The sequence below is a fragment of the Choloepus didactylus genome, chromosome 3, assembly GCF_015220235.1.
Source record: "Choloepus didactylus isolate mChoDid1 chromosome 3, mChoDid1.pri, whole genome shotgun sequence".
NCBI lineage: Eukaryota > Metazoa > Chordata > Mammalia > Pilosa > Megalonychidae > Choloepus > Choloepus didactylus.
This window is the reverse complement of record NC_051309.1, coordinates 38,623,090-38,646,876: the sequence shown is the minus strand read 5'-3', so window position 1 is coordinate 38,646,876 and position 23,787 is coordinate 38,623,090. Positions and strand designations below refer to the sequence as shown.

The 23,787-nt window shown below is 36.7% G+C and overlaps 1 protein-coding gene across 5 annotated transcripts in view; it reads left to right on the top strand.

The window, feature by feature from the left end:
• ARAP2 (ArfGAP with RhoGAP domain, ankyrin repeat and PH domain 2) overlaps positions 1–23,787 on the top strand; it is a 269,972-nt gene that overhangs the window by 227,629 nt on the left and 18,556 nt on the right. For all 5 annotated transcript variants that reach the window (XM_037829549.1, XM_037829550.1, XM_037829548.1 and 2 more), the window contains one exon: positions 19,143–19,282. In XM_037829549.1, coding sequence (XP_037685477.1) covers positions 19,143–19,282 — 140 coding nt within the window. The remainder of the gene's footprint in view (positions 1–19,142; positions 19,283–23,787) is intronic.

The following is a 23,787-nucleotide window of genomic DNA, read 5'->3' as shown; positions in this document are numbered from 1 at the left end:
GTTTTTAAGGGTTATCTGCAGTGCTTATGTGTTTTCTTAAATTTCATATTGGTGATTAGTCTTCCATAAATTATGTTAATATTTTAAGTTTTCATAGGATTCAAGAATTACAAGCAATGCAAGCTCCAAGTTTGAGTGCTTGCTCTAAGTCTTTTTCTCACAGTGATTTTGGAGAGAAAAATAATACAAAATAAAACACTTCCAGTAATGATACTTGCCATCCAACTGGAAGAAGGTTTGTACACATGTATGATTAAATACATGTACATGTAAGACTTATGCCATATAAGACAGAGATAAGAACAACTTTTATTTTGAAACTCTTTGGTTCTTCTGTTGTCTGGTCATTAACTCGCTGATCAGACAAAGATTTCCTGGTAGCGTTATATATAAATCAATCCCCAAAACAAAGGATTGAAGTTTTGTAAGATGAAACTTACAAATTTTGTGATTAATATATAATCATCATCACATATCATTAACCAAAGCTCATTTAAATTTTTTAATTCCCCTGTAAGTTTTATCATTTGAATTTTACAATTGAGGAAGAAAAGCTAAGTTAGATCACACCATTGTTAAATGTAGATTTCAGAACAGATTGACCATATTTTTAATAAAAATAAAAAAAAAAAAGAGTGGGGTGAGTGTGGTACAGCTCTCTAATCATGTAAACCTAATCATTATGATTGCAGGGTCTCTAGCTAGTAGCCATAGGTCAGTAAGCTCTTAACTGTAGCAATGTTAATCTGATAAATCTCTGATTTTATGACACTGTCCTTTGTATTTTATACTTCCATGAAAGTATTTTCACAAAATGCAAGCGGTATAATAACTTTTGTGTCATTTTATTCTTTTTAACATCTAAATAAACCTAACCGATCTTATTCTTTTTGCTGTAGATATTTAGCCTTCCAGAGACCGTTATCTTATTCTGAATTCCTTTCCTTCTTCTACATATGATGTGCCACACCCCCCCCCATTCCTTCTAAGGAGTTGCCATAGAAATTCTCTCTAGTTATATACATGCAGTAGGAATCCATGGCTTAGAGCGATGGTTCTAAACCATGGAAATTTTGCCCCTTGGGAAATTGGCAATGTCTGAAGACATTTCTGCTTGTCACAACTTGGGTGAGTAGTAGGAGGAAGAGTACTGCTTCTGGTATCAAGTAGGATATTACTAAACATCCTACAATACATAGGACGGCTCTTCATAACAAAGAATTATCTGAGAATCCCTGATTTAGATATTCTATGAACTCTATTCTAGCTCTCAAGTTCTATTATTCTTTCAATCTAATATTGGGGTAAAGAAAAGTATTTCACCTATGAATCAAGTCCTGTCAACATTATAAAATAAATATGATAGGTTCTCATATTTTTTTAGAACATAATAAGTTGTCTTTTCAGATAAATTATTATCTTTCTGGTGAGACTCTTCGTATTTATTTTTTCTAATATTCCTCTGAAAATTCTCTAATTCCCTACAATGCAGAATGTTAGAAACCTGTACCTTACAAGTTGTTTGAATGCTAGTGTACTTACTATGTGAATAAAAATAGATAAGAATATGATCTGAAAAGGCTATGATGTAAAGGAAAGTTGATGTGAGAGGGCAGGAAAGAAGGGGAGATAACCCAAAGCAAGGATACAAGGATATAAGTGCAGTTGATCTTTGAGAAACACACACACACACATACACACACACACACAATTCAGTAGTCTACAGATTGAGCTGGCTTAGAGCAATCACACCTGAGTAGAAGTCATTATGTGGTTTAAGAGCAAGAAGATACGGTAGTGTGACAAACTATACATTGGTTCTATTTACAAACCACGTAGGAAGACTGGGTTTTATAAAGATGCCTCACGTATTCCTTAGATCCTCTTTATGGAAAAAAGTGAGAGTCCTTCTATTATGAAAACATCTAGTTTCTTTAAGGTCTAGATAAGGCATTTTACATCAGAACTGGAGAACCCAGGGAGTGGAAAGACTGCTGCAATTTTAAATGATATTTTTGGGGATTGCAAGAAACATTTTCTGGAGTAAAATGGCAGCACGTTTTCATGCTACTCTGTCACCTCCTTCATACTTATAACAGGATGGAAATTAGAAGTTAGGAAACATAATACCCAAGAACCATCCCTCGCTCATTTTGCCTAACCAATATAGAACTTATTTCTGTAATATCTATAATTCTTTCTACCAGGAAATTAGGCCTCTTTGCATGAAAAAAAAAATCAGGCTTTAGAGTAACACCATCAGCAAACATATTCATCGAATCACTTCATGTTAGTTGCAATGTATTTTTCTTCCAAAATAGGAGTACCTATGAAGAAAATGTTTAAAAATACTTTTTTGTTTTCTAACCCATAAAATTTTTATAAATGTTTTTAATTATAGCTTGATTTATACTCAGATTGTCAAAGTAAAATAATCTCTTTCATTATGGCTGGTTCTACATCTGTTTGAATTTAGGATTGCCATTTTAAGGAAGCTTTTAGCGTGGTGTGTTTATTTTTTGTTTGTTAATTTTAATCATTTCTTAGGTCATAATTTTTTCCTATAGTTGTATCTTGTAGCAACCTGGAATTTGTAACTACCTCTTATGAGGAATACATTGCATTAGATTTTGGGTTGGTTAGATATTCAGTCTTCTTTGTCTCTGTCTTGATAAATGTCTCCTAAATCAATCACAGTGACCACCTACTCCATAATTATTGCTCCTTTCATTATATCCACTACACCTTAGAATTGGGATCTAAAAGGAAAATAATGAAAGCAAGTGAAATGTGATTTCTCTGTGAATGTGTTAGTAGAAAAACAAGAATCATCTCAGAAGCACTTATTGCTCTTCCTAGCAGAAAGGAAACAGAGTTAAAGATTTCTTTTCTTTCCCTAAGATTTTCTTATTCTAACCTGAGGGCCAAGGTGGAAATCAGCAGAGCTTGAAAACAAGGGTAGGTGGTTGCAACCACATTGTCTCTCAGTAACAAATAGCTAATGTGTTAATATTTTGTTAAAACCTAAAGTACCACTGCCACATCCTTTGCACCCTGTCCCCTTCCCATACTTGGTAACTAGCTGTCACAGATTTTACTGTCTGTTATCTATCATCTATGTCTATCTATTTATCCACAAAGAGACACATATGGTCTGTGTCTGTGTGTACAAACACACACACACACACACACATATATACATGTATATATATGACTTGTACTTCATTGATAGTTTGTCTGGTTTATGGAACAAATTGTAAGCTATATCAAATTGTCTTGCTATATCAAAAAATTTATCAAATAATAAGTATATTGCTTTAGTGTAGGGGTTTTAATTTCCTCAGTTTTCTCACTTTATCTGTATAGTTTTAAAGCATAGACATCACAAGTAGGAATAGATTTTAGAATCATCCACACTTAATTTCTTCTCATTTAAATGAATTTTCTGTTGCCTCTACTTAAAAAATCAATCTGTGTTTTTCAAAAGAAGCATTTTATTTCTTAGAATCATTTTGTACCATTGTCATTATTGTAATGGGGAGTTAACTAACTTGAAAAGAAAGATAACAGTCCTCAAAGTTCTTTTCTACTCCATGGATTATGATGACCGAGACATTGAAATAGTGAGAACAGCACTTTATTTAAACTGCCATTTAGACTTTGTCATAGCTAATCTTATTAGATCATCTTTTATTATCATTATGCCTTATATGGAGTTAAATTTCAACATCTCTATCCCAAATAAACCATAAATTTATAGCTTCTGTAAGAGTCCAGAATAAATAATTTTATATTGTGGAGTGGTATTTTAAGCACTAAAGTTCTTTAAAATTATCCTCAGAGACTGTGATACACAGAGATCAAGTCTTAATGATTTCAATAGGGAAAGAATATTTTTACGATATAAGAAATAACTCAAAGACAGATAGATCCCTGTGGGTTCTAACTTTAAATTGCTACATATGACAGATGCTTTGGAATTAAATTTGCATTAGAATAGAGTAGTTCAAAATACAACTGCTTCTGGCACGTTCAGACCTGGAAAGCAGAGCCATCTACTATCAACTAACTTATGGAAAGAAGAGAAAATGCCATCAAAAATAATATGAGTCCAGAAATCAGGGTCTAACAGGAAAAATTTATATACAACTCTGATCAAACTTTCTTTAATTCAAAAACATGTAAAACCTAGCCCATTTCAAGTGGATATATTTTCTTGGAAATTGATAATGGTTCTTGATATTCACTATGGAACATGTACACCCTGATTCTGACAGTATAATTCTGCAGTGAGAAAAACAATTAATGAGGTTTTTATTTTTTTTTAAACACCCAATAATTTCATGCAAGAATCTACTGTGGAAGAATCTGTTTCATACAAGAAGCTGCTGTAGAAAATTTGAAGAACTATTAAGCATAATCTTTACCAATATGGAACAGAAAACCTAAATATATAAAGCCTATTTACATATAAGACTACAAAGACAGCATGCAATAAGTGACTACTTTAGGGCAGGAGAGCTTTCAAGCACAGAAAAGCAGTTCAACTAGATGATGATTGACCTATCTTCTAACATTGAATATCTCTCATTCAAGGAAATTTAGTGGATTTTTCTGGTAGATGTTGTGCTGCTGTGACAAGACTATATCTATCTTACTCATTCTTTTATTTACTGAAAGTGCATGTTGGGTAAACTTTTAAAAATATAAACAAAATTACTTTCTAACTGAGCAATTACTGAAAAAGTTCAGAGGACTGCAAACTCACTTTTATCTAGGTTAGATCATTACCTTTAAAGCTGCATGTAGTTCTTGCTTTGAGTATTTCCATGAGACATTGAGATAAGGAGAAGAGAAGAGATTGCCGCTTGGAAGCGACTACTTGTCACTAAGGCCACTAGTCAACCGTTAAGGAAGATAGGGGCATATTTCATTTATCCTGAGAAAGTACTTTCAAGCAGCTGCTATGCCCAATTTAATTTCTAGTCAGTTGCCAAGTTAGATTTTACTAAAAAGCATTTTGAGTGAATGTCATAAAGATGAGTGAATATTTTAGTAATTCTGCTTCCTCCAAATTATAGAGAATACATGCATTCTATACAGTTGGTGCTAAACCAAGGAAAATACACACAATTTGGAATTTGGAAGCTCTTTTTAGATATTAGACTGTAAATATTGCCATATCTCAGTTCCTCCTGGAATATTTTCAGGGACTCTCACTCACGGAAGCTATCCATTTGTGTCCTTTCGCACTTATGGTACATGGAAAGGAGTGGAACTTGGAACAAGGAATTCTTTCAGATAATATGCTGGCCTAAGAAGCAAGAGAAGTGAGATACATAGATAACATATAAAATGGATCCATTTGTCATATATTCTCCTGTCACTGTTCGTATCATACCTGTAAGGAGATAATAATTCATAGTAATTGTGTGTTTACTGTGTGCCAGATGCTGGGCTGAATGACTTGTATATAACATCTCATTTAATCTTCCTAGTAGACTCAGTAGGCATTTACTATACTTACTAGGCATAGGGCTATTACATAACTCCCCTGGGGCAACTTGCTCTTAAGTGGAGGAGCAGATATTAAAGCCTAGATCTTTTCACATCGAGGCTGTATATTCTGTCCTTCACCGATATTATACTAAAAGCAAGGATAAATCAGATGTTAGTTTTTTAGGATTTTATAAAATCAGACTATTATTCTTCAGACTTTTAGAAGGATAGTTCTTATGTTGTATTTACTACAGACTCTGCAACACAGAGAAAAATGGTATCTGTCTTCCATTAATTAAACAAACACTTATATTCTGCTTCCTATGTGCTTTCTGCTACCATCAGTCTAATCCATGAGGTGATACGATCATGTATTCCATTTTGTAGATGGGAAAAATTAAAGATTTCTGCTGAAGATCTAGTAGAGGATGTGGTTGTCATTCAGACACAGGTACTCTAGCTCCAGCATGAGCTTAGTCACAGTTCCATGTCAACTCTCATGCAGGTTAGAAAGGAAAGACCAAAGCACACATCATTTTAAAAAGCAAGTATGAAATTATGATGCATTTGAGAGGTAAATTGTAAAGCAGATATGACTTTTTATATACTCATGGGCTACATAATATCTTGGAGTTTGGGGGCATGAGTAACAAGTTTGGACTAAAGTAGTTGGAAAAATCTTCATGGATGAGTTGGATCCAGAAGCAAGGTTAGACTTCGTATAGAGGCAGGGGTATTATTTCTCTCAGGTTCGTTCAAGTCAGGCCAACGAGACAAGGATTGATTTTCCAAACAGTGTATTATGATTGATGGAATTATAAATAATATAGTTAATTCATGGAGATGGGTAGAAGTCCAGTTTATTTAGCATTTTAAGAATCAAGAAAAATGATTAAATTTAACATTGGTTAAGTAAGACTTTAGATAGTAGAAAAGTAGGGCTACTTTTAGGCTACAGGGCATTAACGTGATGAAAACAGCATTTTAGTAAAGCAAATCTGGAATCCTCTCCTGGAGTCATTAGAAAGACAGGGCATGGAGTTTTGGAATCCTGGAATCTAGGTATATGGTAGCTGTTCTAGTTTGCTAATGCTGCTGGACTGCAAAACACCAGGAATGGATTGGCTTTTATAAAAGGGGGTTTATTTGGCTACACAGTTACAGTCTTAAGGCCATAAAGTGTCCAAGGTAATGCATCAGCAATCAGGTACCTCACTGAAGGATGGCCAATGGTATCCGGAAAACCTCTGTTAGCTGGGAAAGCACGTGGCTGGTATCTGCTCCAAGTTCTGGTTTCAAAATGGCTTTCTCCCAGGATGTTCCTCTGTAGGTCACAGCTCCTCTTCAGAATGTCACTCTCAGTTGCTCTTGGGGTGTTTGTCCTCTCTTAGCTTCTCTGGAGCAAGAGTCTGCTTTCAACGGCTGTCTTCAAACTGTCTCGCATCTGCAGCTCCTGTGCTTTCTTCAAAGTGTCCCTCTTGGCTGTAGCTCCTCTTCAGAATGTCACTCACGGCTGCACTGAGTTCCTTCTGTTATGTCAGCTCATTTATATGGCTCCACTGATCAACTTAGACCCACCCCGAATGGGTGGAGCAACACCTCCATGGAAATTATCCAATCAGAGTCATCACCCACAGCTGGGTGGGGCACATTCCAAAGAAACACTCAAAGAATTACAACACTAGTAATGTCTGCCCACACAAGATTACATCAAAGATAATGGCGTTTGGGGGACACAATATATTCAAACTGGCACAGTAGCAGAGGCAGGAGTTAGGGTTATGACATGGAGAATGAAGTGGAATTGAATCTCAGAGAAATGCAGAAAGAACAATGACCAAATTGCTAACTGACTTGATATAGAAGTAAAGGTGGAGTTGGTGTGTTTCTCTTTCTCCCTCCCTGCGTCTTACTCTCTTTGCCTCCCTCTCTCTCTCCTTTTTCCCCTGCCTTCAGTCTCCTTTCGTCCTTCTACCTTCCTTCTCTCCCATTCCCCATATCTGCCTCTTTCCTCCTCCCCTTCATGCTCTCTCCCTTTCTTTCCCACTCTTCCTTTTGCTCTCTCTCCTTCCCTCCCTTCCTCTTTCTTTCTTTTCTCTCCTCCCTATCACCTCCTACCAGCCATCACAAATCAGTTATTTTATTACTAGTTAGCAGTTGCTGTTTTGTACAAGAACTTGAGTTTTTAAGTGGTTTGGAAAAACACTTTTTTTTATAGCATTAGTTTTGTTTTTCCGGCAAATTAAAATGCCAGCTATTCATTATATTTCTGTTCCATTTAAATAAATTTGATCATTTGGTTTTGTTTCATGTGTACTGATGTTTAAGAACATTTCTGATTGATAAGGAAATGAGAGCTCAGTATACCTAAGAATACCAATTTGTTTTCCATGGTTTTAACTCTAAAGACCCTGAACTAAACTTCCACCTACCTTCCTCCTCCTAGCAACTACCAAGAAGTGGGAAGGGTTTTATGATTCAGGAGAGGTAATGGTATGATTGGAGTGAAAGACAAAGAGATAGTAATTGAAATAGTAGCTAATTGGGTGCATCTGAAGATCTTTCTCTGGGGGAATTAAGTGAGTTAGGGAGTATATTAAATCTTCAGACCTGTTATGCTAGCAAAAAAGTTGTTGGTTTTCCCAAGTTTCTTACTTAATGGCTTCCTTCAGTACATTAATTATGTGCAATAGCTGTTTTTTTTTTTTCCAATTACAAGCAAATATACATGCTGTGCTCTTTTTTTAAAAATATTTCTAGTCTAAAACTTTCTCCTGAAATCCAGACTTAAATATTCAACAGCCTACATGAGAATTGTAGCATAGTGGAGAAAAAATAAAAAAGGAATTTGAAGGCAAATTGTTGTGGATAAATTTTTTATGCAGCGTAACATGTAATGCCACACCTAAGATTTATATCGTGGACCATGCCATGCAGCGTATGTATTCAGTCTTTTTGCTTAGATCGAAGGAATCTGTGGATATTGAATGGCTGCATAACAAGGAGTTGTCGACAGAAAGACTGCTCTAATGTAGCATTAGAAAATTTGTGCTCTAAAGTCTTACAAGCTAGAAAAATTCAGCAACTTAAAAGAGAGGTATGCTGTGGTGGAGTACATCAATAGCAGGATTCTGGAGAAGAAGGAGTCCCAGAGCATAGCATGGAATTCTGGCTAGAATCTCAAGAATTATAAAGCAGAGACCCCAGTGAAAAGATCTGAAAAGCAGGAATTTAAACTCCATTTCAAAAAGGAATTCAGAACATGAAAGTTATGTACTGATAAACTAAGCGGAACTCATACTTAACTCATACAGTCTGTACAGCAAATATCATGAACACAGCTGGTATGGACTTTGAACTAAACTAGATACTTCTAGAGCAAGGTATCCTAATAAGCTTTCTGCCTAGAATGGAAATAGAGGGAGTGAAAAATATAAAAGTGAAGTACCCCAAAGTTGACACCAGGCAGTACCTGAACAATTTGCAAGAGTGAATTACCACAAACTTTTAATCCTAGGGATTAATTCTGTGCTCATATTTCAGTTATAAAGAGTTTTTTTAAAAAAACTCCTATGTTGTTATAATTCTTATAATTGTGAACTGTGTCCTGGCTATTTGTCTTCAAATTCCTTTTTTATTTTTTCTCCACTATGCTACAATTCTCATGTAGGCTGTTGAATATATAAGTCTGGATTTCAGGAGAAAGTTTTAGACTGGAAATATAAATTGATAAATTTGTATATGATGTCTTAGATTCCCAGCTGCTAAAACAAATACCATACAGTGGGTTAGCTTAAGCAATGAAAATTTATTAGCTCACAGTTCTGAAGCTAGGAGAAGTCCAAAATAGAGATATCAGAAAGGCGTTGCTTTCTCCCTGGAGTATGTAAAGTTCTGGGGCTGGCTGTCTGCAATCTAAGATCTTTGTCTTTTCTATCACATGGCAATGCTCATAGCTATGTCTTCTCGTTTCTTCTCTGGGTTCCATTGACTTCTGGCTTCTTCTCTCTGTATTTCATTCTGTTTACAAAGAACATCAGTAATGAGGATTAAAGCCCAACCTGATACAGTTAGGCCACACCTTAACTGAAGTAAGGTCTTCAAGATACTATGTTTACAGTGGATCCATGCCCTCCAGAATGCAGAGCAAGACTATTTCCAAACTGGGGTACACAATTCAATTCACCATATGTGATAAAATAGAAATGCAAATTTGGTGTTCTAACCAAAGTTTTTTTAAAATAATTTGTTGTAATGATTTCTAAGTGTGGGACACTGACAGTATTGCTGTCAAATACTCTATTTTAGAAGCTTTGCCTTTCTTACCCTTACCTGTTTCAAATTTACAGGAATTTTTCTCTGAAAAATTCCTAGATGCCTGGGTCAGAATTCCCGGAGATTATTGCTTCTTTATGTCTGTGTAGTTTCATTGTCTATGCCAGTACTGTTCAAAAAAAATATAATGTAAGCTACATATGTAATTTCACATTTTCTAATAGCTACATTTAAAAAGGTAAAAAGAAACAGATGAAATTAATTAATCGTTTTGTTTAACCCCATATATACAAAATACTATTATTTTAACATGTAATTGATATTGTTTTTAAATTGTGGTACTTTACATTTTTTATGCTAAGTCTTCAAAATCTGGTATTTTTTTTTTTTTTTAATCATCATTTTATTGAAATATATTCATATACCACGCAGTCATACAAAACAGATCGTACTTTCGATTGTTCACAGTACCATTACATAGTTGTACATTCATCACCCAAATCAATCCCTGACACCTTCATTAGCACACACACAAGAATAACAAGAATAATAATTAGTGAAAAAGAGCAATTGAAGTAAAAAACAACACTGGGTACCTTTGTCTGTTTGTTTCCTTCCCCTATTTTTCTACTCATCCATCCATAAACTAGACAAAGTGGAGTGTGGTCCTTATGGCTTTCCCGATCCCCTTGTCACCCCTCATAAGCTACATTTTTATACAACTGTCTTCGAGATTCATGGGTTCTGGGTTGTAGTTCGATAGTTTCAGGTATCCACCACCAGCTACCCCAATTCTTTAGAACCTGAAAAGGGTTGTCTAAAGTGTGCATAAGAGTGCCCACCAGAGTGACCTCTCGGCTCCTTTTGGATTCTCTCTGCCACTGAAGCTTATTTCATTTCCTTTCACATCCCCCTTTTGGTCAAGAAGATGTTCTCCGTCCCACGATGCCAGGTCTACATTCCTCCCCGGGAGTCATATTCCACGTTGCCAGGGAGATTCACTCCCCTGGGTGTCTGATCCCACGTAGGGGGGAGGGCAGTGATTTCACCTTTCAAGTTGGCTTAGTTAGAGAGACAGGGCCACATCTGAGCAACAAAGAGGCATTCGGGAGGAGGCTCTTAGGCACAACCATAGGGAGGCCTAGCCTCTCCTTTGCAGCAACCGTCTTCCCAAGGGTAAAACCTGTGGTAGAGGGCTCAACCCATCAAACCACCAGTCCCCTATGTCTGTGGTCATGTTAGCAACCATGGAGGTGGGGTAGGCGAATACCCCTGCATTCTCCACAGGCTCCTCAAGGGGGCACTGCATCTTTTTTTTTTCCTTGTTTTTTTTTTTTTTTTTTTTTTTTAACTTTCCCTTCTTTTTTAAATCAACTGTATGAAAAAAAAGTAAAAAAGAAAACAAACATACAATAAAAGAACATTTTAAAGAGACCATAGCAAGGGAGTAAGAAAAAGACAACTAACCTAAGATAACTGCTTAAGTTCCAACATGTTCCTACTTTACCCCAAGAAAGTTACCTAATATAGCAACATTTCTGTGAACTTGCTCCTACTATATCCATCAGAAATTAACAGACCATAGTCATTCCTGGGCATCCCCAGAACGTTAAATAGCTTATCTGTTCTTCTTGGATTATTGTTTCCCCTTCCTTAATTGCTCTCTATTGCTAGTTCTCCTACATTCTACATTATAAGCCATTTGTTTTATATTTTTCAAAGTTCACATTAGTGGTAGCATATAATATTTCTCTTTTTGTGCCTTGCTTATTTCGCTTAGCATTATGTCTTCAAGGTTCATCCATGTTGTCATATGTTTCACGAGATCGTTCCTTCTTACTGCCACGTAGTATTCCATCGTGTGTATATACCACATTTTATTTATCCACTCATCTGTTGAAGGACATTTGGGTTGTTTCCATCTTTTGGCAATTGTGAATAATGCTGCTATGAACATTGGCGTGCAGATATCTGTTTGTGTCACTGCTTTCCGATCTTCCGGGTATATACCGAGAAGTGCAATCGCTGGGTCGAATGGTAACTCTATATCTAGTTTTCTAAGGAACTGCCAGACTGACTTCCAGAGTGGCTGAACCATTATACAGTCCCACCAACAGTGAATAAGAGTTCCAATTTCTCCACATCCCCTCCAGCATTTGTAGTTTCCTGTTTGTATAATGGCAGCCATTCTAACCGGTGTTAGATGGTATCTCATTGTGGTCTTAATTTGCATCTCTCTAATAGCTAGTGAAGCTGAACATTTTTTCATGTGTTTCTTGGCCATTTGTATTTCCTCTTCAGAGAACTGTCTTTTCATATCTTTTGCCCATTTTATAATTGGGCCGACTGTACTATTGTCATTGAGTTGTAGGATTTCTTTATATATGCAAGATATCAGTCTTTTGTCAGATACATGGTTTCCAAAAATTTTTTCCCATTGAGTTGGCTGCCTCTTTACCTTTTTGAGAAATTCCTTTGAGGTGCAGAAACTTCTAAGCTTGAGGAGTTCCCATTTATCTATTTTTTCTTTTGTTGCTTGTGCTTTGGGTGTAAAGTCTAGGAAGTGGCTGCCTAATACAAGGTCTTGAAGATGTTTTCCTACATTATCTTCTAGGAGTTTTATGGTACTTTCTTTTATATTGAGATCTTTGGTCCATTTTGAGTTAATTTTTGTGTAGGGGGTGAGGTAGGGGTCCTCTTTCATTCTTTTGGATATGGATATCCAACTCTCCCAGCCCCATTTGTTGAAAAGACCATTATGACTCAGTTCAGTGACTTTGGGGGCCTTATCAAAGATCAGTCGGCCATAAATCTGAGGGTCTATCTCCAAATTCTCAATTCGATTCCATTGATCTATATGTCTGTCTTTGTGCCAGTACCATGCTGTTTTGGTAACTGTGGCTTTATAATAAGCTTCAAAGTCACGGAGTGTAAGTCCTCCCACTTCGTTTTTCTTTTTTAGAGTGTCTTTAGCAATTCGAGGCATCTTCCCCTTCCAAATAAATTTGATAACTAGCTTTTCCAAGTCTGCAAAGTAGGTTGTTGGAATTTTGATTGGGATTGCATTGAATCTGTAGATGAGTTTGGGTAGAATTGACATCTTAATGACATTTAGCCTTCCTATCCATGAACATGGAATATTTTTCCATCTTTTAAGGTCCCCTTCTATTTCTTTTAGTAGAGTTACATAGTTTTCTTTGTATAGGTCTTTTACATCTTTGGTTAAGTTTATTCCTAGGTACTTGATTTTTTTAGTTGCTATTGAAAATGGTATCTTTTTCTTGAGTGTCTCTTCAGTTTGTTCATTTCTAGCATATAGAAACATTACTGACTTATGTGCATTAACCTTGTATCCCGCTACTTTGCTAAATTTGTTTATTAGCTCTAGTAGCTGTATCGTCGATTTCTCAGGGTTTTCTAGATATGAGATCATATCATCTGCAAACAATGACAGTTTTACTTCTTCTTTTCCAGTTTGGATGCCTTTTATTTCTTTGTCTTGCCGGATTGCCCTGGCTAGCACTTCCAGCACAATGTTGAATAACAGTGGTGATAGCGGGCATCCTTGTCTTGTTCCTGATCTTAGAGGGAAGGCTTTCAGTCTCTCACCATTGAGTACTATGCTGGCTGTGGGTTTTTCATATATGCTCTTTATCATGTTGAGGAAGTTTCCTTCAATTCCTACCTTTTGAAGTGTTTTTATCAAAAAGGGATGTTGGATTTTGTCAAATGCTTTTTCAGCATCTATTGAGATGATCAATTGATTTTTCCCTTTTGACTTGTTAATGTGTTGTAATACATTGATTGATTTTCTTATGTTGAACCATCCTTGCATGCCTGGAATGAACCCCACTTGGTCATGGTGTATGATGTTTTTAATGTGTCTTTGGATTCGATTTGCAAGTATTTTGTTGAGGATTTTTGCATCTATATTCATTAGGGAGATTGGCCGGTAGTTTTCCTTTTTTGTAGCATCTTTGCCTGGTTTTGGTATTAGATTGATGTTAGCTTCATAGAATGAGTTAGGTAGTGTTCCATTTTCTTCAATGTTTTGAAAGAGTTTGAGTAAGATTGGTGTCAGTTCTTTCTGGAAAGTTTGGTAGAATTCCCCTGTGAAGCCATCTGGCCCTGGGTATTTATTTGTGGGAAGATTTTTGATGACTGATTGGATCTCTTTGCTTGTGATGGGTTGGTTGAGGTCTTCTATTTCTTCTCTGGTCAGTCTAGGTTGTTCATATGTTTCCAGGAAATTGTCCATTTCCTCTACATTATCCAGTTTGTTGCCATACAGTTGTTCATAGTATCCTCTTATAATTTTTTTAATTTCTTCAGGATCTGCAGTTATGTCACCTTTTTCATTCATTATTTTCTTTATATGGGTCTTCTCTCTTTTTGATTTTGTCAGTGTAGCTAGGGGCTTGTCAATCTTGTTGATCTTCTCAAAGAACCAACTTTTGGTGATATTTATCCTCTCTATTGTTTTTTTGTTCTCTATGTCATTTATTTCTGCTTTAATCCTTGTTATTTCTTTTCTTGTACTTGGTTTAGGATTGGTTTGCTGTTCATTTTCTAGCTTCTTCAGTTGATCCATTAGTTCTTTAATTTTGGCTCTTTCTTCCTTTTTAACATATGCGTTAAGTGCTATAAATTTCCCCCTTAGCACTGCTTTTGCTGCATCCCATAGGTTTTGGTATGTTGTGTTCTCATTTTCATTCGTCTCTATATATTTAGGAATTTCTCTTGCTATTTCTTCTTTAACCCACTGATTGTTTATGAGTGTGTTGTTTAACCTCCAGGTATTTGTGAATTTTCTAAGTCTCTGATGGTTATTGACTTCTAATTGTATTCCATTGTGGTCAGAGAATGTGCTTTGAATAATTTCAATCTTTTTAAATTTATTGAGGCTTGTTTTATGTCCCAGCATATAATCTATTCTGGAGAAAGTTCCATGAGCACTAGAAAAGTATGTGTATCCTGGTGATTTGGGATGTAATGTCCTGTATATGTCTGTTAAATCTAATTCATTTCTCAGATTGTTTAGGTTTTCAATTTCCTTATTGGTCTTCTGTCTGGTTGATCTATCTATAGGAGAGAGTGATGTGTTGAAGTCTCCCACAATTATTGTGGAAACATCGATTGCTTCCTTTAGTTTTGCCAGTGTTTCTCTCATGTATTTTGTGGCACCTTGGTTGGGTGCATAGACATTTACGATTGTTATTTCTTCTTGCTGAATTGCCCCTTTTATTAGTACGTAGTGGCCTTCTTTGTCTCTCAAAACATCCCTGCATTTGAAGTCTATTTTATCTGAGATTAATATTGCTACACTTGCTTTCTTTTGGCTGTAGCTTGCATGAAATATTTTTTTCCATCCTTTCACTTTCAGTTTCTTTGTGTCCCTGTGTCTAAGATGAGTCTCTTGTATGCAACATATTGATGGTTCATTTTTTTTGATCCATTCTGCGAATCTATATCTTTTAATTGGGGAGTTTAATCCATTTACATTCAACGTTATAACCGTGAAGGCGTTTCTTGAATCAGCCATCTTATCCTTTGGTTTATGTTTGTCATATTTTTCCCCTCTGTCTATTAATATCCTTTTTTGTACCCATACCGAATCTCTTTAGTACTGAACCTTTCTCCAAGTCTCTCTGTCCTGTCTTTTTTTCTCTGTCTGTAGGGCTCCCTTGAGTATCTCCAGTAGGGCAGGTCTCTTGTTAGCAAACTCTCTCAGCATTTGTTTGTCTGTGAAAAATTTAAGCTCTCCCTCAAATTTGAAGGAGAGCTTTGCTTGATAAAGTATTCTTGGCTGGAAATTTTTCTCACTCAGAATTTTAAATATATCGTGCCACTGCCTTCTTGCCTCCATGGTGGCTGCTGAGTAGTCACTACTTAGTCTTATGCTGTTTCCTTTGTATATGGTGAATTGCTTTTCTCTTGCTGCTTTCAGAACTTGCTCCTTCTCTTCTGTGTTTGACAGTGTGATCAGTATATGTCTCGGAGTGGGTTTATTTGGATTTATTCTATTTGGAGTTCGCTGAGCATTTATGATTTGTGTATTTATGTTGTTTAGAAGATTTGGGAAGTTTTCCCCAACAATTTCTTTGAATACTCTTCCTAGACCTTTACCCTTTTCTTCCCCTTCTGGGACACCAATGAGTCTTATATTTGGACATTTCATATTATCTATCATATCCCTGAGGTCCATTTCAATTTTTTCAATTTTTTTCCCCATTCTTTCTTTTATGCTTTCATTTTCCATTCTGTCATCTTCCAGGTCACTGATTCATTGTTCAACTTCCTCTAGTCTTGTACTATGAGTGTCCAGAATCTTTTTAATTTGGTCAACAGTTTCTTTAATTTCCATAAGATCATCCATTTTTTTATTTAGTCTTGCAATGTCTTCTTTATGCTCTTCTAGGGTCTTCTTGATTTCCTTTATCTCCCGTACTATGGTCTCATTGTTCATCTTTAGTTCTTTGAGTAGCTGCTCTAGGTGCTGTGTCTCTTCTGGTCTTTTGATTTGGGTGCTTGGGCTTGGGTTATCCATATCGTCTGGTTTTTTCATATGCTTTATAATTTTCTGTTGTTTTTGGCCTCGTGGCATTTGCTGAACTTGATAAGGTTCTTTTAGGATTTGTAGACCAATTGAAGTCCTTATGTCTAATTTATCAGATCTACAGCTTCGTGGAGTACACTTTCTCTAACTAACCAGCAGGTGGCATCCACGAGCCACCTGTTCTCCACAAGCCAGTTCTCCCCTGCTTAGCCTTTTTGGTGAGTGGGGGAGTGAGTCTTGTGGGGTCCAATTGGTGTACCAAGCTTGCGTGTGTAGTTGGTGTTGCCTGCCCTGTATATGGGGCGTGTTTCTGGGCAGTCGGGGGGGGGGTGGCTCTAACAATCAAATCTCCCTGGTGATCCTAGAGTTTTAAAGCTGCTGCAATAGTCTAATCCTTCAGTTCAGTCCTGCCACAGTTTGTCTCTGCCACTGACCCACAAGTCCTTGGTATTGGCGTATGGCTCCTGAGACTTGCAAGTGGGCCCCTCTTCCAGACCGTGCACCCCGGGTCCTCTGTTGAGGGATGACTGTGCTATGTCACAGGTGAGTGCCGTCCCCCCAGGGCAGTTCTGGGCTGCTGGGCTGTGTAGGGAGGCTCCCAGTCTGCTGAAATGATGGCTGAATGGGGCTTTGTTAATTCACACTGCTCTACCTTCCCAACTCTGGGACAATCAGCTGAGGTTGCACGGAAGGCTAATGTCCACGCCCAGTTTTGTGGTGTGTGCCTGTTATTTGAAGCACTTCCGTCACACTGGGTTGTCTGGGGCAGCTCTGGGCTGTGGGGCTGGCGATGGGCAGGAGTGTTTCCTGTCCACCAGGATGGTGGCTGTGAGCGGACACCCCCCTTTTCTTGGGAAGTTGTGGTGTTTAGTGAATTTTCTCAGCCACTGGATTATTGCGTTTTGTCTCAGAGCTCTCCTAGTTCTGCTCTTGACTTGACCTGCCCAAATAGCAAGTCTTTGAAGCTTTCTGTATTGGGCTTCTTAGAGTAATTGTTTTAGAAAAAGAAAAAAGGATTAAAAACAAAACAAACAAAAAAAAAAAAACGGGCCCTCCTCAGAGATCTAATGGGTTATTGAAATGCTAAGAGACAAAGCAACCAGGGCCATTAAGAAAAGGTCCACAGGGCGGAGAGATCAGCTTTTCTTCGGGATTTGCATATGCGCCTCAGAGCCCTTCCCCTTTCTATGTTCACCAGAACTCCAAAAATCCTCCACTTTTATTTTGGAGTTTTTCGTGTTGTTTTTTTTCTATGACTGTCTCCTCTCTGCTGGGCTGGCTGCTCTCAGATTCTCTGGTGTCTGGTCTCAGTCTATCTATGGTTGGAGTTTGAATCAGTAGAATGAGTTTCCGGTAAGGGCAGCCACTGCAGTTCTCCCTTCTCCTTCCCGGAGCTGACAGCCCCTCCTCCCCCGGGACTGAGCCTGGCAGGGAGGGGCGCGGGTCCCCTGGCCGCAAAAACTTACAGATTTCGCTGATCTCAGCAGTTCCACGTTTTCATGAGTGTTGTATGAAGTATGCCCAAAGTCAGATTGCTCTGTGGTGTCCAGTCCCCGCAGTTCCTGGCTTTCTACCTATTTTCCTGGAGGAGTAACTGGAAGAGAAGGTAGAGACCAACAATTGCCACCACGTGCCTTGCCATCTGACAGAAGAGTCCAGGATCATCAGTAGCCAGGCTTGCTGGTTAGATGTGGCATTATCCTGATTCAACTGTTGACTGGTGAGATTGATCTTCTGGGTCACTCCCAGGTCTCATTACTTTCAGCTTCTGGTTCCGTTGGCCTCCTCATTGAGCTTCTATGGGTCCTCTCTTAGTATCTTGGTAAGTTTTTTATACTTAGAGTACATCTCAATTAAAACTAACCACATTTCAAGTGCTCATTAGCCACTTATGGCCAATGGCTGCTGTATTGGAAAACAAGGAAATATATATATAGTTTAAATAGCATTATTCCACTGGCACATGGTGTTCCCAGAAAGTAATTTTGGGCTCCTTCATGGTAGAAATTAAGTTTATTATTTTATTTTATCAAAACTTAAAGTATACAAATGTTTTATATTATATTCAAATAAGTGAAAGTGTACATAATTTATAAAAGTGCATCCTTTAATCTAATAAGAACAGATAAACTACGGAGGGTAATCTCAATGTTATGGGAATGCTCAGGAATGATTATGGTTTGTAAACTTTCTTGGATATAGTAAGATCATGTTGGAAGCAATAGAGTTATTTTAGGTTTTTTTTTCTCTTATTCCTTTGTTTTCTTAGGGGTTGTTAATTTTCTTGGGGTATGGTAGGAACATGTTGGAAGCAATGTAGTTATTTTAGATTATTTGTTTTTCTTACTCCTCTGTTTGGACATGGTTTATTAATTTTCTTGGGGTATGGTAGGAACATATTGGAAGCAAAGTAGTTATTTTAGGTTATTTGTTTTCCTTAATCCATTGCTTTGTTTGAAATGTTGTGGGGTTTTTTTGGTTGTTGTTTGCCTGTTTGTTTTTAATTTTTTGATAAACAAAGTTAAAAAATTGAAAAAAAATCAGTAGAAAAATGGGAGTAAAAACTAAATGACAAATAGGGTGGGATGGGGGGATGGTTTGGGTATTCTCTTTTCACTTTTATTTTTTATTCTTATTCTGATTCTTTCTGATGTAAGGAAAATGTTCAGAAATAGATTGTGGTGATGAACGCATAACTATATGATCATACTGTGAACAGTTGATTGTATACCATGGATGACTGTATGGTTTGTGAATATATTTCAATAAAACTGAATTAAAAAAAAAAAAAGTGCATCCTTAAATTTTACAGAGAGAAGTGCAATGGAATGTATCAAAGAGGGAGTCTTGAAAATCAAGGAAGAACCATCTAAAATCCTATCTGGAAATAAGTTTCAAGACCGGTATTTTGTTTTACGAGACAGTCATCTCTTTCTTTACAAAGATCTAAAGGTAATCATATATATAATCTTTGAATTTATATACATTTTTATGTATGTGGGTATTGACATTCTAGTTTAAACTACTCTTAATCCTTTCACTTGGAAGTCACAGCCTGGTAAGTGAATAAAATACATAAAAATCTGATGATCTCTTTCAGCCTCTGGGATATGACATTAATGTACTCAGTAATACAGTGATGATCTTCATATGGCCTAAGTGCTTCACATTTTTTTAGGCTAGAGAATGACTTGAGCCCTGAAAAAAGTTTAACATGTCTTACATAAACTGGCATAAAAGTCAATATCATACTAAATAAAATTGAGTAATGTGCCATACCCTAAGGCAAAAGTGTCTTCAGCTTAGTTAATGGAAATTAGTAAATACTGGAATAACAAGGAAACTCCCAAAGTTAAAAAGTCTTAATATGTTTTCTATGTACTTATATTAATTTATTCACATCATTTTTATTAATTAAATCTTATTAATGTATCTTGTGAATCTTGTAAATTTGAAGTCATTAATAAAAGGCTTTGATTAAACAATTGTGGAATGGAGAGGGAAAATAGAGAAGAGAAAGGGAGAGGATACGAATGATGTAGCTGCAAGAATATTGAACTTAGTATCAGAAATCAGAAAATCTCAGCTCCGTTAAGAGTTGATATGTGAATAGGTAAGTACCTTAACCTTTCCAACTCAGTTTCTGAATCAGTTTTATGATGATATGAGTCCTACATGTCATGTTGTTTTAATGCTTACATAAGATTATACTAAAAGTTCTTTATAAACTATGAAACATTTTATAAATAGGAAGATAATCTTGGCATGCCCATCAAAAAGCACCATTAAGGAAGTGAATTGGCAAGTCACAGACTGAGAAGAACATATTTTCAGTATGTATATTTGAAAAATGACTCATCCAGAATATGTAAAGAACTCCCACAAATCAACAATAAAAAGATAACCCCCCAAAAATTGGGCAAAGGATTGAACAGACACTTCACAAAGGAAGATACAGGGATGGCCCATAAACCATTGAACAAAAAGTGTTCAGCATCATTAGTTGTCAGGGAAATGCAAATTAAAACCACTGTAAGGTACTCATTTATATCCATTGGTATGACCTATCAGAAACACTGCCAACATCCAAGTTGACAAGGATGTGGATCATTTAGAACACTCATAAATTGTTGGAAGCATAAAATCAATCAGTCACTCTGGAGAAATCTTTGGCAGGTTTGTTTTTCTTTTCTAAATAAAGTTATCCATGCATCTAACTTGCAGGTGAACATTTTTACAAGAATTTTAATAGCAACTTTATTCATAAAAGCAGAAAACTAGAAACATTACAAATGTTCTTAATAGGATAATGATATCGTCATACAATAGACTACTATACAGCAGTTAAAATGAACAAATCCTAATGCATGCAACAACATGGATGAATCTTCAAAACTTTGTTGAGCGAAAGAAACTGGATTCAAACTAGCAACGTAGGTTTTGTTTATAAGAAGTCTAAGTACAGGAAAAATAAATCTATGGTTATGGAAGTCAGAGAGTTGTTGCCTGGAGTGGGGAAAGACGTTATGGGTTGAAAGGGAAAAGGTTCAGTAGGTGACATACTGGGGTGATAGAAATGTTCCTATTTTGGGTGCTGTTTATATGAGTGTACATGTAGTTGTTAAAACTCATTAAACTAAGCACATAAGTTTTTTGCATTTTATTGGATGTAAATCAAACCACAATAAAGAGTACATAAACAATAAAAATATCAGCTCTCATTGAAGTGCCTAAAGTGAATCAGGTGCTTTGTCAAGAACTCCACATGCATTATACTTTTCAATCCTGTACAACCTTATGGAAGGTAAAGGCAGTACTCTTTGATAAAAGAGATGTTTGTGGCAGTGACTACAATTTAGGACTGACAAAATAAAATGGAAAAGGAAAAGAGAGGTGTGTCTTAGTTTGCTGGCTGCTATAACAAATACCTCACAGTAGGTTGGCTTAAATGATGGAAATTTATGGTCTCATGGTTTCAGATGCTAGGAGGCTTCTTTCCTCCCAGGATCAGTAGCATTCTGGCATGCTGAAAATTCACAGGGTTCCTTGTCTTCCCTGCTGTATGGCATTCTCCTCTTCTTTTTCTTCTGGATTCTAGCTGACTTCCAGCTTCTGGCTTCCTATCTTTTCCATGATTCTCTTTCTATAATGGCTCCAGTAATGGGATTAAGACCTATCCTGGTTCAGTTGGCCACACTGTAACTAAAAATAACATCTTCAAGAGAACCTATTTACAATGGCTTTAAGATTAAAAACATATTTTTTTCTGGGGTACATAACTCAATCTGTTGCAAGTGGCAAAATATCAGGGATTTATTTTTAAAACATTTAAGGAGAGTTTTCTCTTCTCTCTTGTCACTTTTGTGGGTAGTTTCAGAATTTATCTATCTATTGCTGACAGGGCGACGCAGGAATGAGACACGGACACAAAGCTAAGAATTAAGGGAGCAGGGGGCCCACTTGCATCTCGTGCTAAGTGGACAACAATGCAGCCTTGCTCCAGCTATTTATTTCAGAAGATTAGGTGCATATGCTAAAGGTGCTCAGGTGGGGGAGAGCCCATCAGGTGTATCCAATCTAGGTTTAAGATAATGGTAGTCACAAGACACACCTCTTTACAGGGCGGGCCTGCATGGCATTCTATGCAGGCCTGCGGCTCAGCATTCCAAGTCACCACCCTAGATATGCCTCAGGCAACATGGAAGAATCAGTTTCCCACATCTATCGGGTACTGTTTGAAGTGAAAAGACAATACAAAAGCTTGAAGAATAATTGCTACTTGGTGTTAACATTGAAGAATTCACCTATAGTTTAACTTGTAGCATCTTTACTTCCTTGAGATTCAAGCAATTTCCAATCAGTTAATTTAAATATAGAGTGACAGTAAGCAGGAACTGGAGAACATTTTTTATATTGAATTAATAAATTCACTTAAGTATACATTGCTTCTATACTTTACATATATGGTACTCTGCTATGTTCTCTTGTGGAGATGTACAAAAAAGAAAGACTGCACTAGTGAGATCTGATATATTATAAAGAAAGAATTGTTAGACAGCTTTCCAAAACTCTGTAGTCCCGTTTTGTTGTGACTTCTGTTGACCTCTCCACACACTTATCTACTTTCCCTATGTATTCCCCAAATAGAAGCCTCAATTGCTTGTATATTAATCTTAGTAGCTTTCTAATGACATCTATCCCATTGTTCAAGGACAATGGAATGTTCAGGCAGGAGGCTAACAAAGCTGCACTGAATTCTCCATCCCTTACCCCCCTATTCAGAGCTCTGTCTGTCCTTGAACTCCCAACTTGTTATTCCAACTGGAAATAGACCCAGCAGGACGTCTTTCTGGATATCAAGTGGTTGTTATCATTTATCATTCCTCTGCTACGTTATTACTAGAAGAAAAGTGGAGTTTATAGAAATAGGGAACATAAGAATGAGGGGTTATATGAACTGAACACCTCAGATTTTACGGTTAATGAGTTTTAGATTTGTGTTCATGATAGTAAATGCTAGATATCTCAACTAGTTCTAGTCAACTGTAACTAAATCTGAGTGAATTTAGTTTAGTTTCATATGAAAGGGAATCTACTTTGATCTTTATTAGACCAATTTCCTTAATCTTTGTCTTTCCCTATACAGTACATGATCTATAGGTTAAGGGTCACTTTTGTATTTGGGTATCTGCCTGGGATATTTAAAAGTCAGGCTGAACTGATCAGTCCCATTAAGGGACTGATATACTCCTTGAAGGACTTCCCTTAAATCCTTAACCAGTGTCATGACCAGGGATCTAACATAGCCTGGTATTCTTTAAGGTCCAACAAATGCGAAGATGAATTCTATCAATAAACCCAAATTAACTGGTTCCAATTCCAGATGAAACAATATGTTTTAATATGTATATTTAAAACATTGATATGTATATATATATATATATATATATAACAATTTTTAAACACCAAAGGGAAAAGTAACTGAATAAACAAAAATAATCCTTTAATTGGAAAAAAAAAATAAGCCTAATGTAAAACTGCCTGTTTCTCATTTTCTCATTTTGTTTTAAGCCAATAAAAAATTTAAGACAGTCACCCCACTGCAGACTGGCATTTGAGAACCACGGGTGTAAGCCAGCAGTTCTCAATCACAGTTTGTGACAAGTACTTTGTTACTACTACAAATGAAAGCTATGAAAACCTTAAGTCTCTCTATGTATAAGGGCTATCCTTATCTATGAGAGCTATGTCTCACTGGTTGGGATTGTAACATGCTTTCTTAAATGAGGGTGAGGGAAAGCTAGTTGCAGACTTATAGCCACAGGCAAGGATCTGCACAAAAGAAGGGGATCCTTCTTTTATGTCCTCATGTTGCAGCCTGCACGAGCTTCATTACAAGTTTGTGAAATGCCTTATTGATAATACCCATTCTTGGGGATTTAATCTGGTCCCCCACA